This window comes from Chionomys nivalis, chromosome 23, assembly GCF_950005125.1.
Source record: "Chionomys nivalis chromosome 23, mChiNiv1.1, whole genome shotgun sequence".
NCBI classification, from domain to species: Eukaryota; Metazoa; Chordata; class Mammalia; order Rodentia; family Cricetidae; genus Chionomys; species Chionomys nivalis.
In genome coordinates, this window is record NC_080108.1 from 19818228 (window position 1) to 19834958 (window position 16731).

At 42.3% G+C, this 16731-nt stretch overlaps 1 protein-coding gene across 4 annotated transcripts in view; it reads left to right on the forward strand.

The window, feature by feature from the left end:
* The window catches only part of Chd2 (chromodomain helicase DNA binding protein 2), a 111269-nt gene that overhangs the window by 61766 nt on the left and 32772 nt on the right, over window positions 1-16731 (forward strand). For all 4 annotated transcript variants that reach the window (XM_057755885.1, XM_057755886.1, XM_057755884.1 and 1 more), the window contains 8 exons: window positions 3048-3197; window positions 4146-4294; window positions 4898-4994; window positions 5932-6024; window positions 8342-8512; window positions 9424-9599; window positions 11994-12035; window positions 13597-13736. In XM_057755885.1, the coding sequence (XP_057611868.1) occupies window positions 3048-3197; window positions 4146-4294; window positions 4898-4994; window positions 5932-6024; window positions 8342-8512; window positions 9424-9599; window positions 11994-12035; window positions 13597-13736 (1018 nt within the window). The remainder of the gene's footprint in view (window positions 1-3047; window positions 3198-4145; window positions 4295-4897; window positions 4995-5931; window positions 6025-8341; window positions 8513-9423; window positions 9600-11993; window positions 12036-13596; window positions 13737-16731) is intronic.

Here is a 16731-nt window from a genome sequence, read left to right on the forward strand (position 1 = left end):
TATCAATTGGCCAGATGACAGATTTAGGAGAAGTGTGGGTGGAGAGCTTTAGTGTAAGTAGAAATGGTAACATGTAAGATAAAGAGATCAGTAGAGACAGCCTAGCTGCCGGGACAGAATTCTAATGTCTAGAGGTATAGTTTTTGTTGTTGTTGTTGTTTGTTTGTTTTTTGTAGATAGAACAGATTTATGTTCTGCTATCTGAAGGGTTTTAAAAACTCAGTGTCTCCTTAATTATTTCAGAATGATAGGCCTCTGTCTCTGAGTTTAGATGGTCCTTGTAAGACAGTGCTCTGGATGCTTTCTTCTGAAGGGTGATACTGTATTGAGAAACACGGCTGTGGAATTAAATTAGACCATGAAAACATTAGTCTCATCCTTCTTTCTCCTCCAATTTCTCTAAGTGTAAAATCACAGTGGCTCTGAGCCCCACTTTCTAATATTTCCATGAGGGTGAAACATGGCAGTTTACAGTACTCATCACATTCCTTGACATGTGATATAGGTGCTCAGTAGAATACTAGCAGTTTTTATTATGTTTTTTATCCAAGATGACACTGTTCCCTTATCTAGATTTAAAAGATAATACGAGTTAAATGTTCTATTTCCTTTTCAGAGAAAATCTGAAGTTTACTTTTTGTATGGCTTTATTTTTTTGGTTCTCATTCTCTCCGATAGTCATATGTAAACTATGGTTTCTCTGACATTCTATAGCCTTTTAAAATTAATTTCAAACTTATCTGGGGGAAGACAGTACATGCCCATTGATCAGATGTTATAGATGGTGAAGGATCCCTAAATGAAGTCTTCAACTAGTGACACAGGCTTCACACATTCTGTCTGTATGTACAGATTGAACCATTCGTCTCATTGTATTTACCTGATTGTAATCTTGCTGTACATGATTTCAGCTTCTCTTAGTCAAAATTATACTTGGAAGTTTTTCCCCATGTCATTAAAAACCTTAGGACAACCCCCCGCCACCACCACCACCACTACTATGAGGTTGAATCCAGGTCCTTGTGCATGCTAGGCACTCTGCCACCAAGCTACATCCCTAGTTCAACATTGAATTTGATTCTTAGTATTTTTTTTTATTAAAATATTTGTTTATTATGTATACAATAGTCTATCTGTATGTATGTCTGCAGGCCAGAAGAGGTCACCAGACCTCATTACAGATGGTTGTGAGCCACCATGTGGTTGCTGGGAATTGAACTCAGAACCTTTGGAAGATCAGACAATGCTCTTAACCACTGAGCCATCTCTCCAGCCCTCTTAGTATTTTTTTATGTCTCCACTATTACTTTTTATTTTATGTGGTGACTCTTTAGCATGTATTATGTATTATACTATGTATGTGCCTGGTATCCAAGGAGACCAGAAGAGGGCATTGGATTCCTTGGAGCAGGAATTACAAATGTTTGTGACATGTGGGTACCAGGAACTGAACTTGGGTCTTTTATAAGAACAGCAAGTACTCTGAACCACTGAGCCATCTCTCCAGCTCCTGCTATTTCTTTAGCCATTTTATTATTGTTTGAAATAGTTACAAAATAATGAGAACTTGAAAAGTATTTTGATGCATTTTGTTCACTTTTATAAAATAATTTATAATTATATGGTCATGTACAAATACTCCCATTTTATGTTACTTTTAGCAGCATCAAGCTTCACAATCTTTTTAACCGTTATTTTGATAATAGAAATAACATGCAACTTATATTATCTTTGTGACACTAAAAGTTGTTTATGCGACCATGTGATGTTCAGGTTTTCTTTACAGCTTAGCATCTTATCCTGTAGTGTTGTCTGTTGCTCTCTAGGCCTCTCATAAGAGAGGCATTCACACTATTTTTGTAGTCTCAGCTGGTTACCAGTTTTTATTGTGATTATAACTATATTGGAAGGTATCTCTCTCCCACTTGTGTATTCTTGGTTTCATGTCGTTGATTATGACTGTTAGACTGTGAAGCACTTTCTCTCTGTCTGTCGTGTCTGTCTGTCTATCTGTCTCATCTGTCATCTGTGAAATATTTCCATTTATTGGAGTTTATTCCCCAAGTCAGCAGTTTCTTTCTTTCTTTATTTTGTTTTGCTTTGTTTTAGAGACAGTGTCTCATGTAGCCCAGGGTGATCTCAGACTCAATATATAACTGTAGATGGCCCTGAAATCCTCACCCTCCTTTCCCTTCTTCCTGAGTGCTGAATTATAAGTGTATGCCACCATACTTGAACCCAGACCAGTTTTTTAGCAATAGTTTTGTACATAGAAGGCATCAACTTTTGCAGGCTAGTGAAATGGCTCAGGATTGTCTTTTTCATACACACACACACACACACACACACACACACACACTAAATAAAAAATGTACAAAAGAAAAAATAGAGAATAGAAGCGCCAGCTTTTGATACAGATGATCAAATGCTCTGAAAATAATAATATTAATAGCATAGCTGTGCAGTTTCCTGTTTTTGTGAGCACTCACCTGGAGAGATAAGGCAGGTATACCATACCTTTGTAGTCTCTTATTGCTATGGAAACTAGAAGATGTTAGGGCCCAGTCTTTGTCACACACAGTGGTGATTGCAGTTCCCATGCTTCTCAGCAGGCTTGTTTTATGAGTGTAACTATTCTCTCACACCTAAAAGTGGACAGACACACAGATGTGAAATATGTCTGCGTGTGCTAGCCACCTTACATGCATGTTCTGGGTAGCTTGCTAAACAGTCTCATGAGGACTGGGTATGTGGTGTGTGTGGTTAACTTGTATACTCTAGTTTTTGCTGGGACATAAATCTCGTGTCCCTGCTGCATTAGTGGATTCTACTGTATTCCTTTGTTCCCTGCACTGATTCTTCCTCTTCATCAAACGAGAAGTCCCTTTGTCTCAGTTCCTTGAGCTTCTTTAGCCTCCATAAAGTTAGTCCACCATATCTCACTTTTCTTCACACCTGCAGGGGTTTCCAGGTGTGAGGGCTTATTGGACTGTGAGAGTGTCTCTGAGAAGGCCACTGCATAAAGTAGTGTATTGCATTGTGTACAGGACTTCTGCTTCCTGCTCTCCACACGGGCTGGTGGCCTGGGAATCAATCTGGCTTCGGCGGACACAGTTGTCATCTTCGACTCTGACTGGAACCCCCAGAACGACTTGCAGGCACAAGCCCGAGCGCATAGGATTGGCCAGAAGAAGCAGGTCAGTAGGGATGGTCTCTGGCAGTCACTTGTGCCTGCAGGCAGAGGTTTATTCTTCCCTGTCAGACTTTTTTTTGTTTGTAAGATGTTTATTTCCCCACTGCATTGCCTTCTCTTTATTAACTTGTTCAAAAATGATATGTCTTTGGGCTTCCTAGTATGGACTCTTAACCCAGCTCTATTTGATAAGTCTGTTATGAGGGTTGGGAATTAAGCTCAGTGGTAGCAAGCATAAGGCCCTGAATTTGCTCTACAGTTGTGGCAATGGGGGAGGAGGGTTATGACAATTACAGGAAACAGGGTAACTAAAGTCTGTCATGAGTGACTTCTACACATTTACCAGGAAAGCTGAATGAGGAGCAGACTTAGAGCAGAGAGAGCCTCTCCCGTGTTTTTTTTTTTTTTTTGGTTTTTCGAGACAGGGTTTCTCTGTGGCTTTGGAGCCTGTCCTGGAACTAGCTCTTGTAGACCAGGCTGGTCTCGAACTCACAGAGATTCACCTGCCTCTGCCTCCCAAGTGCTGGGATTAAAGGCGTGCGCCACCACCGCCCGGCCTGAGCCTCTCCCGTGTTAAGAGCATGGCTAACTAGTCAAGTCTGTTCTCCATGACAGGGTTATCTGCAACAGCTGGAGATCCATAGGCTTGGCCTTTTCTTTTGTCTGTGTGGATCTGCAAGATTGCTTTCCTGTTGGCTAACGTATAAGTTCATATTGGCTAGTGATTTAGTGTTCGTAATGATTATTGTTGGGAAGATGTTGGTCCAGAAGCAGGCTGTGATGTCTGCAGAAGCACGTTCCTTTCGGAGTGTAGCCTGTTACACCCACCTGCCTCCCTACTTGTTCCAGCCGGCGTAGTCATAATGTGGTACAAGAGAACAAAGTGACTTTCCTTCCCCCTCTTGAAGAAATTTTTGCTTTAGCTGGAAATAAACATATCCTTTTCTTACAGGTGAATATTTACCGCTTGGTTACAAAGGGGACTGTGGAAGAGGAGATCATAGAGCGGGCCAAAAAGAAGATGGTGTTGGACCATCTGGTGATCCAGCGCATGGACACCACTGGCAGGACAGTTCTCGAAAACAACTCAGGAAGATCCAAGTAAGTGCAGCAAGGCTGAGAGACAGCCCACCTTGTTCCCACCAGCACTTGGCAGGTTTCACAGGGTTCTCCACAGGAAGTATTGGTCCACTCATTGGTGCTGTAAGGGTGGTGTTGCCCTCCCCTCCTCCATGGATGTGTGTGTCTGCATGTGGGTGGTTTGAAGCAAGAATTGGTCTTCTGCTTCTACCATGTCAAACTCAGGTCATCAGGCTTAGGACAGAGGCCCTTACCCAGTAAGTCAGAAGAAGGCATTGTAGTTTGTAACCTGAGTTACAGGTGGCTATGAGTCACTGAGCATGCTGGGAACCAACCCAAGTCTTATGGAAAAGCAGCAAAAAGGCTCATGCCCACTGAGCCATATTTCTAGCCCTCTTAAATTTTTTTATTTTTATTTTTTATTTTTTTTTATTTTTGAGGGAATGGAGGGGGCACACTTGTGTCTCTGTCCGAGTGTGAGGTAGAGGATAACTTGTTTTTGCCATCTACCATGTGGGTTTTGGGAATTGAACACAGGTAGTCTCAGGCTTGGCTTTACATCTTTACATGCTGCGCTGTCCCACCAGCCCTCACTTGGGGTCACAACTATATTTTACTTTACAGTTCTAATCCTTTTAATAAAGAAGAGCTGACTGCTATCTTGAAATTTGGAGCAGAGGATCTCTTCAAAGAAATTGAAGGAGAGGAGTCAGAGCCTCAGGTAATCAACTCAGAGCCTGGAAATGTACTTTTATAGCCGCTATGGGAATCAGTATAAAGATTCTCGAAATTAAAAATGGAACTACCACATGCTCCAGCTGTAGCACTCCTGGGGCTGTACCCAAAGAGACCATAGTAGGTACCACAGATGTTTCATAGCCAAGCTTTCTGAGCACTGTTCACAGTTCTAAGCTACAGAGTCCATCTGGGTGTTCACTGACAGGTGCGTAGGTAACAGAGCTCCACTGTGGGTGTACACATGTGAAATTAATGTCGTGTGTGGGAAAATCTGGGATCTGGAAGTGATCATTTCAAGAGAAATGAGCCAGATTTGCAAAGACAAAGCATCACATGTTTTAATGGGTATTATTCAAGTATGTGATATACTTCAAAGTAGTGTAGTTGTGTAACCCATCACTTTTATAGTAAAGATGTAGTTGTGTAACCCATCACTTTTATAGTGAAGATGTAGTTGTGTAACCCATCACTTTTATAGTGAAGATGTAGTTGTGTAACCCATCACTTTTATAGTGAAGATGCACTAGTAGAAAAATGTTTTTTTTAAAGAATATTTTGTGAGCATCTAAAATTTTTAGGAAGTAGATCCTCGTTACAGATGTTTATATAAAGAAAGTAATTATTTGTAGGGTCAGGGATTCTTGTTTTACTTATTTTTTCTGTGCTAATTCAAAGCTCTTAAAGAGGAAGGGATCCAACACTGAAGGAGTCTGTATTTCTCCGTAGTGGTTTTTCCTAGAACTCCTTGAATTTTGCCTCATTGTGTGAATAAGTATCAGTGTGACGGGCTGGGTGTGGAAGATGGAGACCGAGGCTGTCAGAGTAAATAGTGTTGCTGGAAGGTTGCCAGCGCACACTGACGCTTTAGCAAATGCTGGGACCACTGCTTTCTCACCATACTTGTGTCATTTTCGTTCCAGGAAATGGATATAGATGAAATTCTGCGCTTAGCTGAAACCAGAGAAAATGAAGTGTCAACTAGTGCGACGGATGAGCTTCTGTCACAGTTTAAGGTAGGGAGGCCTTTATTTATTACCAGGACCTCCGTGTGTCTAGAGCACTTCCTCTGGTACTAGGCTTGCTCCTCTTCCCTTGACCCGAATCAACTCATGCTCAGTGTCATTCTGAGTGAGGCTGTTCGGAATGTAGTCTACAGTATCCCCATGAAGGTAGCTACAGAAGTGTGCCTAGAGTCAGGTGCAGAGGAAAAGACACTAATGAATCAGAGTGTGTTGCTAGCGGGATAAGCAAAAGACTGGAAGTATAGCAGGACATGGGAGACATTCATAACATCAGATGTCAGAGATGTCAAGGCGTGACAGTTGTAGGTCACAGTTGGGAGACTCCTGATAACTTGACCGTTTATCCTTCCCTCTTCACTCTCCTTCCCTTTTCTCTTGTTCCCTCCCCTCTGTCTCCTTCCCTCTCAAAGGGAAGTCAAGTATGTCAGTGTTGTTTGGTAATAAGAATTAAATAGGATTATGGCTAAACATAGAAACTGTAGACACCAGATCAATATGAAGTGACATCACTGAGTATAGGCGTTTATTTAAAGGCTTAGGAAAGGTAATTCTGTATAATAGATAGTAGAACTAAATAAGTTAAGATTCTTAGGAAGATGTTACTCTATTCCTAGGTGACTGGAAGAACTTGAGGATAGGGAGATCCTGAAGAGTCCTAAGAAGGAAGAAATCTGATGGCTCATTGTCCCAAAGGAGGCAGGAAGTGATAGAATCTTATGCAATACTTGAGAATTTGGTTGGAAAGATAAAGGAAATGATCACCTGAGTGAAGAGAGGGAAAGTTTGGGAATTCAGTCTATGACTTGAGTTCTGCTGAGAGGCAGGAAACCTTGTGGCAGCTGTGGGTAAGAGTGTATGTGTGGGGAGGAACTAGATAGGGACTCATCTAAATGTAGTTGGTGTCTTTGCTGTGGAGCCACTCAACTGGATCATGTGACTTTCTCCAGCAATACCTGATGTGGCAACCCTAGCATGGGAGATTGGTCTGGAGGGTACAGGGAAATCCAAATAGCCAATGTTTCCACAATACGAGTGAGAACATGGCTGATTCTGTGCAGATTAAAGAAGCCAGAGAGAGTTGAAGGTTACTGTGGTGTTAGGGGCAGTAGGCTGCGTAGTGTTGAGGGAGAAGTGGTAAGTTTTGGCTGGAAGCTGTGCTTTGGTGTGTGTGCTCCATGGCTGACAGGTGGAGATTGTCTTAATGAAAGACGAAGGAAGGAGCTGGGGAAGAGTGATCAGAGAGCTCTTGGAATGCAATTCCCAGGATTCATTCTGGGATGCAGAGGACAGGGTGGAAAGAACAAAGGGGAAATCATTGTGGCTTGTCATAAATTTGGTGTCTTATGACAGTGTCATAGACTGGTTCATCTAGAAAGTAGAAATTGGTTTTCACATCATGGTTCCGACACGTTGAGTTTCTGTGAGGTCTGTCATGTGACTAGCATACTGCTATCTTCTTGTCATGCCCTTACAAGGTATAGAGAGGTCAGAGAGCTCTGTCTGAGTCCCTCTTGTAAGGTGGCAACTAATTCTGCCATGAGGACTGTATTATCCTCAGCTAATCACCTTCCAAGTACCCCTTCCTAGTACTGTTGGGTACTGGCATCAGAATTCAGCATTAATTTCCTTTAGTGGTATTTGTGCTGGGGTTTGAACCCACAATCTCCTACATGCTATGCAAGTACTCTGCCATTGAGCTATAAACTTAACTTTGCAACACATGAATTTTGAGGGGGCACAAACGTTGAACCTGATTCTACCTCTGTGACTCTCCTCATGTGTGATCTTATGATGTTTTGATTAGACTTGTACATGATTATTTAGATACAAAAAAATTATACATGCATAAGTTATTCAAACACCGTCAGCACATTGCTGATTACCGTTTTCTGCCTAAGTTTAAAATGCATTTTTGAGTGATGTAATCTTTACATGCGTTCTGCTGCTTCTGCTTGTGAGGAAAGTGAGTAAGTTACGGGTTGACTCGGTTGAGTGCAGGCTCAGGGCTGCTGCTGGTCACAGTTGAGAGATGCCAGATCATCATGGATGATCAGCTGCCGGATAGTTTACAGCAGTTAACAACCTTCAGTAAAACTTAGTTTTTATATTTCTGTATCTAGTTCCCTAATTTTTAATAAAATTTTTAATGAACTTATAAATAAAAGGGGAGAATAGTAAAAATAAATTGATTTTGATTATGTAATATTGTGAGTCTATTACAGTGTTCTAAATTAAAAAGTCGTCTGCTTGGCAGCTGGTGTTTGGAAATGGAGAAATGTCAGATGGGATTGTCCCGATTCACTTTCAGGTTGCCAACTTCGCAACAATGGAGGATGAAGAGGAGCTAGAAGAGCGTCCTCACAAGGACTGGGATGAGATCATTCCAGAAGAGCAAAGGAAAAAAGTGGAGGAGGAGGAACGGCAGAAGGAGCTAGAAGAAATTTATATGCTGCCACGGATTCGTAGTTCCACCAAAAAGGTGAAATGAAAGTTTGCCTTGTGCTATATGGCATGGCAGGTGCAGATTAGTCAGGGGTAAGGCCTTGATACAGGCCTGCAGGGGTGCAAGCAGGGAGGCCGGGACCCAAAGGCTCGCCCTTGTGACTTCTTTCTTAGTCATCCATGATTGGCTTTTCAAGAAATGCCTGGATGGTTCTGAGTCTGAAGAAGTTTGTGGTTTGCTTTTTGAGGTTGAATCTGCTGACAATCGTGACAGTTGGTTCTCACAGCTACTGTTTCAGCCATCAGAGTGCCAGATCTTTTTTGTCCTTAAATGTTGACACTACTGGGTCTAAATAGTAAAAGATTACGTGACTAATGGAGGCCATCCACAGCCTGTGCAGCTTACTCAGTCTTTCATAAGCATTTTGATACATTCCCCCCACCCAGTATCACTGAAGTAAGAAAACAAATTTATTAACCATTTTGTTGGAGCTATTAAGCTTGTCTAGTATCATTATAAATCGGCATTATCACCTGTTAAATGGTTACTGCGTGCCAGGCATAGTTCTGAGTGCATTTTCATTTCCTGATGCATTTAATACTTGTGAAAACCCTTTCTCAGAGAGACTATCATATTGTTATCCTCATTTTACAAAGGAGAAAAAGATAAAAGTAGTTGTCTGTTTTATACCAGGTATCATATAGATTATAGTATTTTTATACTATTAACCAAGTATTTTTGATTCAGTATACTTAATCATTGCAAGATCCCTGAAAGAATGACAGTTTCTCCCCCCTTATTCTCTGACACTTGACATTTGTTTAAGAAAAACTAACTTGTCACATATGATGGGAAGTCTGAGTGCTAACAGTTAAGCTGGGCTGCTCTTAATCCTTTTATTCCAGGACTTGACACTTGACCCTGTGACTTTGCCTTCTCTTTTCCAGGCTCAGACAAATGACAGTGATTCTGACACAGAGTCTAAGAGGCAGGCCCAGAGATCTTCTGCTTCTGAGAGTGAGACGGATGACTCTGATGACGATAAGAAGCCAAAGCGCAGAGGGCGCCCCCGCAGTGTGCGCAAAGACCTGGTAGAGGGCTTCACGGATGCGGAGATCCGGAGGTCAGTGGAGTCACATGCAGAAGCATGTGTTCTCACCTTGGTCGGTGGGCTCCTGGCACCCAGGACAGGGTAGGCAGAAAGAGGTCACGAGAGAAGGGCAGCAGAGCCAAGGCATCTGAGGTCTTCCTGAAGAGTGCTTTCTTACTTTTCTTCAGGTTTTTGTTTTTAGTTTTGGGTGAGGTAGATGTCGTGTAGCCTAGATGGCTTTGAGCCCCTTCTTTGAGGTCCTCAACCCTGGCCTTTATCTCTGAGTGCTGAGCTCACAAGTGCTTTTCCATCTCTATCTCCTTACTTTTTCTGGTTCTTGAGACTATTTTCAAGAGGAATTTTATGAAAGGGAGACTTACGTGTACAGCACATATCTGTGTTTATGATAATGGATGTGTAGAAGTAGCTCTGCTGGTCACACTGCCCTTGACTGCACCCGTCCTCGTGAGCATTAGTGGCTTGGATGCCTGATCTAGTCGCTCACATAATGCTTTGTTTGGCAGCTTGCCTTTTGTCACTTAAATCAATTTTAGACATTGAGCTCACTTTTTGGCCATTTGGGATGGAAATGATAATAGTATTGCTCATCATTCTATTTTGGTCTGCATCTTTTAAATCTAACTTGCCTCTTGTAGGCATCCTTCAGTTAAATTAGTTTTTCAGAGTCTCCTCTGACAGCTTTTTGCTTTGTCTTCATGCATTACATGCAGTGCAATGATTGTTTTTCTGCATCCAGTGCTGTCTTTCCTTCTTTATTTCTCTACCAGTGCCTGCTGTAGTTATTAGGCAGGCTTCAGCGTGCCATTCTAACTGCCTTCTTTCCATTTCCAGTGCTATTTTTCTTAAACATTTTTAGAAATTTTTTTGGTGGTTTCCGTGGAAATTTCAAGTAACATCTGGATGCAAAAGCATTTAATGTTAGTGGTTTATGAAAATCTTGACTGCAGTTGTCTCCTTTTTTCTCCTTATATGCTGTGGTTACACACGTTTTTCTTTTTTTTTTTAAAAAAAAATATTTATTTGTTTGTTTATTATGTATACAATATTCTGTCTGTGTGTATGCCTGGAGGCCAGAAGAGGGCTCCAGACATCATTACAGATGGTTGTGAGCCACCATGTGGTTGCCGGGAATTGAACTCAGGACCTTTGGAAGAGCAGGCAATGCTCTTAACCGCTGAGCCATCTCTCCAGCCCCAAAACACACACGTTTTTCATATATTGGAAGCCCACAGTTTACAAATCAGTTTTGTGCCATTGTTTATGAAGTTTGGTAGAAGAATTCAACCAAAAAAAACCTTGAAAACTGTTTTTATAGCTTCTCATTCAGTGATCTGAGAGTCACTTATTTCTTCGTGTGCTTCCTCCCGGAAGGGGTCTCATTAGTGTTCTCTTTAAGGTGTGTCTGCTAAGGATGAAGTCTGGACTTTCAGTTTCTGGCAGCATCTTAACTTCTTATTTGTTCATCAAGTTTTTATTCTTTCTTTTTGTTGTTCTGTTTTCACGTTTATTGATTCTTTTTTTTTCTCCCATGATCCTCTTCTGATCCTTTCAATTTCAGTTTTTGTACTTTTCAATTCTAAAGATTCTATTTGTCTCCTTTTAAAAATTTTTCTATTTGTTCCTTTTCCTTCGCTCTCTTAGAATCAAACCCAAGGCTGCATGCATGCTGGGCAAGTGCTGTCCTCCTGAACTGCCTCCCCAGTTCTCTGATGTATCTGCTCTTCTTCCCTTACTAGGTGACTCTTTAATTCTTTAGTTATAACTGCTCTGGTCCTTGTGCGAGCTTACAGCAGCAGATTGCTGTCTTCTGAGTTCAGGTGCCAGACTTAAAGTGCAGATTTCCTGCTCTCTTTTGTTTTCTTTCTTTGTACTTGCTTTTTCCTGTGCTATAATTTTGTTTTTGTTTGAGAAACAGATGTTTGTTTGTTTTTTGAGACAGGGTTTCTCTCTGTAGTGCTGGCTGTCCTGGAACTCTGTAGACCAGGCTGCTTTTGAACTCACAGATTTATCTGCCTCTGCCTCCCGAGTGCTGGGATTAAAGACATGTGCAACCGCTTCCTGGTGAAAGCCAAATGTTTTAAATAATCTGATATGGTAACTCTGTGCCACATAGTCTCCCTCACCAGTCAGTTTGGTGCTTGTTTTTCCACTGACTTCCCTCAACTGTTTTATAAAGTTTGCAGTCGCAGTTCTAGGGCCTAGGGCATAGACTTGGTGTCTGCCTGAATAGCGCTTGAGCACTGAAGTTGGCCTCTTCAGAAACATGGCAGTGTTCACTTGTTAGATGCAGGGATTGTGTCAGCCTCTTGAAAGTTTGTGTGACTCCTACTTCATGACAGGATGTTGTGGTATTTTTAGTTAATACTTGTGTTTTTTTAAAATTCATTTTGTTGATCATATTCTTAGGTTCATCAAGGCTTATAAGAAGTTTGGTCTCCCTCTTGAAAGGTAAGACCAATAATAGATCTGTCTTCTTTGTACTATATAGCAGGCTTTTTTTTTTTTTCTGTGAGGGGAGGTAATATTTTCCATTTAATTTTGGGAGCAGTTTTTCCACCTGTTAAAGCATTAATATACCGGGTGCATGTCCTGTTTCGGAAAGGCAGCACAGGTGGCGGCTGCAGACTGACCATTGGGGAGTTTTGTCTGAGCGAGGGAGATGAGGGGCATGCATGCAGACTGCATGGTAATGCGTAGTCTAGGTGGGATACTTGCGGTGGGAGGGGGTCCATGTGACAGTGCAGGTACTTAGTTCTCTGATGTAGGACTGTAGGGGAAACCCGTGATCTTTGTGATTTCATGGTCTAGTAACGGATGGCATGAAGATAATATAAGGAGCTTGTGTTATCTTTATAGTACTATAGAAGGTGTAAGTTATCGGTGTTCAGAGTACACATTTAGAGGTTGGGTTTTTAACAGAAGCATCTGGATATTTCAAATAGTTTAGTATCTTGCTTTATATGCAGCTATCCTGTATCCTTCAGATAAGAGCACTGATTTAAAGGACAGGTCAGATTCCTTCCACTTAGAAACTTCTGGAGGTGGACATCCCAAGCGTGTGCTTTGTTTTTGTATTTCCTTTGGGAGAGGAAGCAGTGAGGCAGAGTAGTCCTTTACAGTCAGGTACAACATCTCTCTGGGACTCTTTGAGCATCCAGATGTAAAATTCTCATCTTTGAGGAAGTCAGTATAAAACCCACTGGAATGGAAAGTGGGTCTGTGAGCCTCTAGACAGCCTGGGTTTAGTCAGCCGATTTATGTGCTCTGTGATACAGAGATGAAGTGAATTATGGAGAAGTAATTTCTCTGTGCTTCTAGGAGGATGCAGTGGCTAGAGCAGGACAGGAGGAAATGAACACAGAAAGGCAAACTAATGTGTGTATTTTTTTAGGCACCTCACATGCAGAGAGCAGTAGGCAGCTCGTTTGTAGAGAGGAAAACAAAATCAGAGCCTCTTTTCTTTGATAAAAGGGTCACTTTATTTTTGTGGCATATCCCAAGGTAATTCTTTTGTTGTTGTTTTCTGGGACAGGATTCTGTGTGTGTAGCCCTGGCTGTCCTGGAACTCCGTCTGTAGACCAGACTGACTTCAAACTCAGAGATCCACCAGCCTCTGCCTCCCCAGTGCTGTGATTAAAGATGTGCACTACCACTGCCAGGCTTTTTTTTTTTCTTCTTAAGATTTTATTTATTTACTATGTATACAGTATTCTCCCTGCATGTCAGAAGAGGGCATCAGATCCCATTATAGATGGTTGTGAGCCACCATGAATTGCTGGGAATTGAACTCAGGACCTCTGGAGGAGCAGCCAGTGCTCTTGATCTCTGAGTCATCTCTCCAGCCCCAAGGCAATTCTTGATGATGGATGTCTTAGCTATTGTACGATGTTCTTGTTGGCCTTGGACTGACTCATAGGGCAAGCAGTTTTCAAGAGCAAGCACTTAAGAGACCTAGAACATTCATGTGAAAGAAAAGTGGCACAGTGTCTTGATCTTTGTCCTTTTCCAGGCTAGAGTGCATAGCACGTGATGCTGAGCTAGTGGATAAGTCTGTGGCAGACCTGAAACGCCTGGGGGAGCTGATTCATAACAGTTGTGTGTCAGCGATGCAGGAATATGAAGAGCAGCTGAAAGAAAATGCTAGCGAAGGTAAGTCTAATTAAGGGGTTCTTCCATATCTGGTATTCATGGACTGGGTTTTCTGTTATGAGGTTTTTGAAACCTGTCCTTATAGCCCACACGTACCTGGTGCTTGCAGTTATGTACTTTGAGTTGCCCCTCTGTGAGCTCAGTGTTTTAGATCCCACATGTCCACTCTCAGATGAAGTGACTTTGTGAACGTATGATGTGATAAACAGGAGGGAAGGTTTCCTTAATGGCCTAAGCAGAGCAGAGCGTGCATATGTTAGCTCTGAAGGGTTGTTATAGACTGGAAACACTGCCAGATGTAGGCAGTTGTAAGACATTTAGAGAATTGAACAAATATTATAAACATTTTGGTTATATTGAGATTTTCATGGCACTAGAATTTGTTGTAATTGGATTGGCCATTTAATTTCTTTCTTTTTAGAAACTAGAAATGAGGCTGGGAGGTAAACAAAACTCAACTGCCCATAAACAGGCTCATAAACTGTTCATAAAGAGTACACTGAATTAACTGTGGTATATACATTCTAAAATAGGATACAGGAACAAGAGTGAGCTGAGTTACAACTAGGCACAGCATGGATAAGTCTTATACATAAAAAGCGGACTGAAATGTCAGATACGGTGGCACACACTTTTAATCCCAGCACTCTGGAGGCAAAGGCAAGTGGATGTCTGTGAGTTTGAGGTCAATCTGGTCTATGTAGCGAGTTCCAGAATGGCCAGAACTGTTACACAAAGAAGCCCTGCCTTGAAAAACCAAAACAAAAAACAACAGCAGAACAACAATAAAACCAGGCAAGTGGATTTGCCTGATGCATTAATTCTCTTTCTGTTTCTGTGATACAACATCATGATCTAAATCAGTTTACAAATGAATAAGTTCTAGAGGGGCATGCATTTTCTAGTGGGTAAGCATGGCAGCAGAAGGCAGGTATGGTGGCTGGAACAGGAAGTTGAGAGCTCATGTTCGCAAATTAAAGCCTGAAGCAGAGAAAACAAACTGGAAAGCAAAACCTCAACGTCAGCCCCCACTGATGTATTTCTACCAACAAGGCTACACCAGCTCTTCCCAAGACCATGTCAGCAGCTGGGGACCGGGAGTTCAGATGCCTTAGACTGTGGGAGCATGTCTCATTCAAACCGCCACATTATACTTGGCTCCTATAGACTTGTTGCCATATTATAATGCAAAAATCCCCATAGTCTGTCACAGTCTCAATAATTTTTAAAGACCCAAAGTTGAACACCTGTTTAAGATTCAGGGTAATTTGTTAACTGTAATCACCTATAAAATAAAAAAAGCAAGTTACATATTTCTAACATACAGAAGAATAGTGCCATATCTTTGTATGACCTCAGGGATTGATCTGACTGGGGCCCCAAGGTTATGAAGAAAAGACACACAGAGACAGAAATGCTGGGAGCAGGTGGACTGGGCTCTCTGATGGAGGAGCCACAACACCGGAAGCTCAGAGAGAGCATGCTGCTTATATATTGTTGAACTGGGAGGCAGAGTTATTGCATACAGCTGATCAAGGAAGCAGGATTATTACATACAGACAAGGAGGCATGGTTCATAATATACAGTGGAATCAAGGAAACTAAGTTTAGCTAATCTCAGTAGGGGAGTAGTCTTCAGGCCACACATACCCTTCTGTACACACTATCAGTATTCACACTCAGACCCAAAGGAAGGCTTTGCCATAGTTCTGAGCCTCATCTGTGCAAGGTGCACCATTGCCATGGGGATGAGGCATTAGAGTCCTCGACATAGCCATGCCCATGTCAGCAGTACATGTTTACTCAGGACTTCATCCTCTCTCCACAGAATAGAATATCCATTACCATTCCAAAAGGGAGGAATGAGGACATGGGATAGGCTGGACCAAAACTGGACCAAATCCACCAGGGCAAGCACCAAATCTTGTAGCCTCCGTGTTCATACCATAGGGTTTGAAGGGCTCTGCTACTTCAGCTCTCTTTTGGGCTGGTTCCATTCTCTCTATGCGCTTTCCTAGGCAGATGTCTCATGAGTGGCATCTCCTGAACGTGTCGCAGTCTCGATTACAATCCAGGATTCACTTTCCCAGCTTTACAGTGGCTTCTCCCAGCCTTGAATGGATTCCTCTGCCACGTGCTGCCCGCTTTCAGTGGCTGTCTGAAGTCATGGAGGAGGAATACACAACCCCTTCACTCTTGTATCCTTCATGCCCCTACAGCCAGTTACCACGTGGAGGACAGTGTTATCTTAGGCTGGGCCCTAGTGTGCTTGAAGCACATTAGTAGCAGCCTTGTTTGCAGAAAACTCTGAAGCCCTTTTCTTTGGCTGTTTAGTCTGTGGGGGTAGGGAGTGGGGTCCAGGAAGGCCCTTCCTCTAACCCTGAGTGCTGGGATTTCAGGTTGTTCACCTACCTGGCTTGATGAGGTGCTGGAGATCAGAGCCAGGGTTTCAAGCACAGCACCAGCTGAGAAAGTAAAAGTAATCATTGAAAATAATAGCTATTGCTCTTTCATACTTTAAAAACGTTTTAAGTTTATTCATTCACAGCACAAGTTCAAGCAAGTTTATGATGTACTTTGTCGTGTTTACTCCTCCTTACTTTCCCCCATCCCCTGCCCGCTCGTGTTGAACAAGTTCCCCTTGTACATCCAAGGTTATTTTATGTCTCACTGAACTTACATAGGATTGCCTGTGAATTTAGGTCAGAGACTCTTTAGTGGAACATCAGCGTATCTCCCACTGAAGAAAACAATTCCTCTTCCTTCAACAACCATTAACTGCCAATAGCTCCTGCAGGAGGGTGGGATGGGTCATAGGAGCCCCTCTCGCTCTCTGTGATGGAAGCTGATGGTCCTCTCATGCAGGTGACCACAGCTGCTCTGAGTCCAGCAGACCGTGCTTTGTAATACCCTCCCCTGTTCTCCAGCTCTGAACATCCCCCACCCCCTACCCCCAGCCCCTTTACATTCCTTGAGCCTTGGAAAGGGAATAACG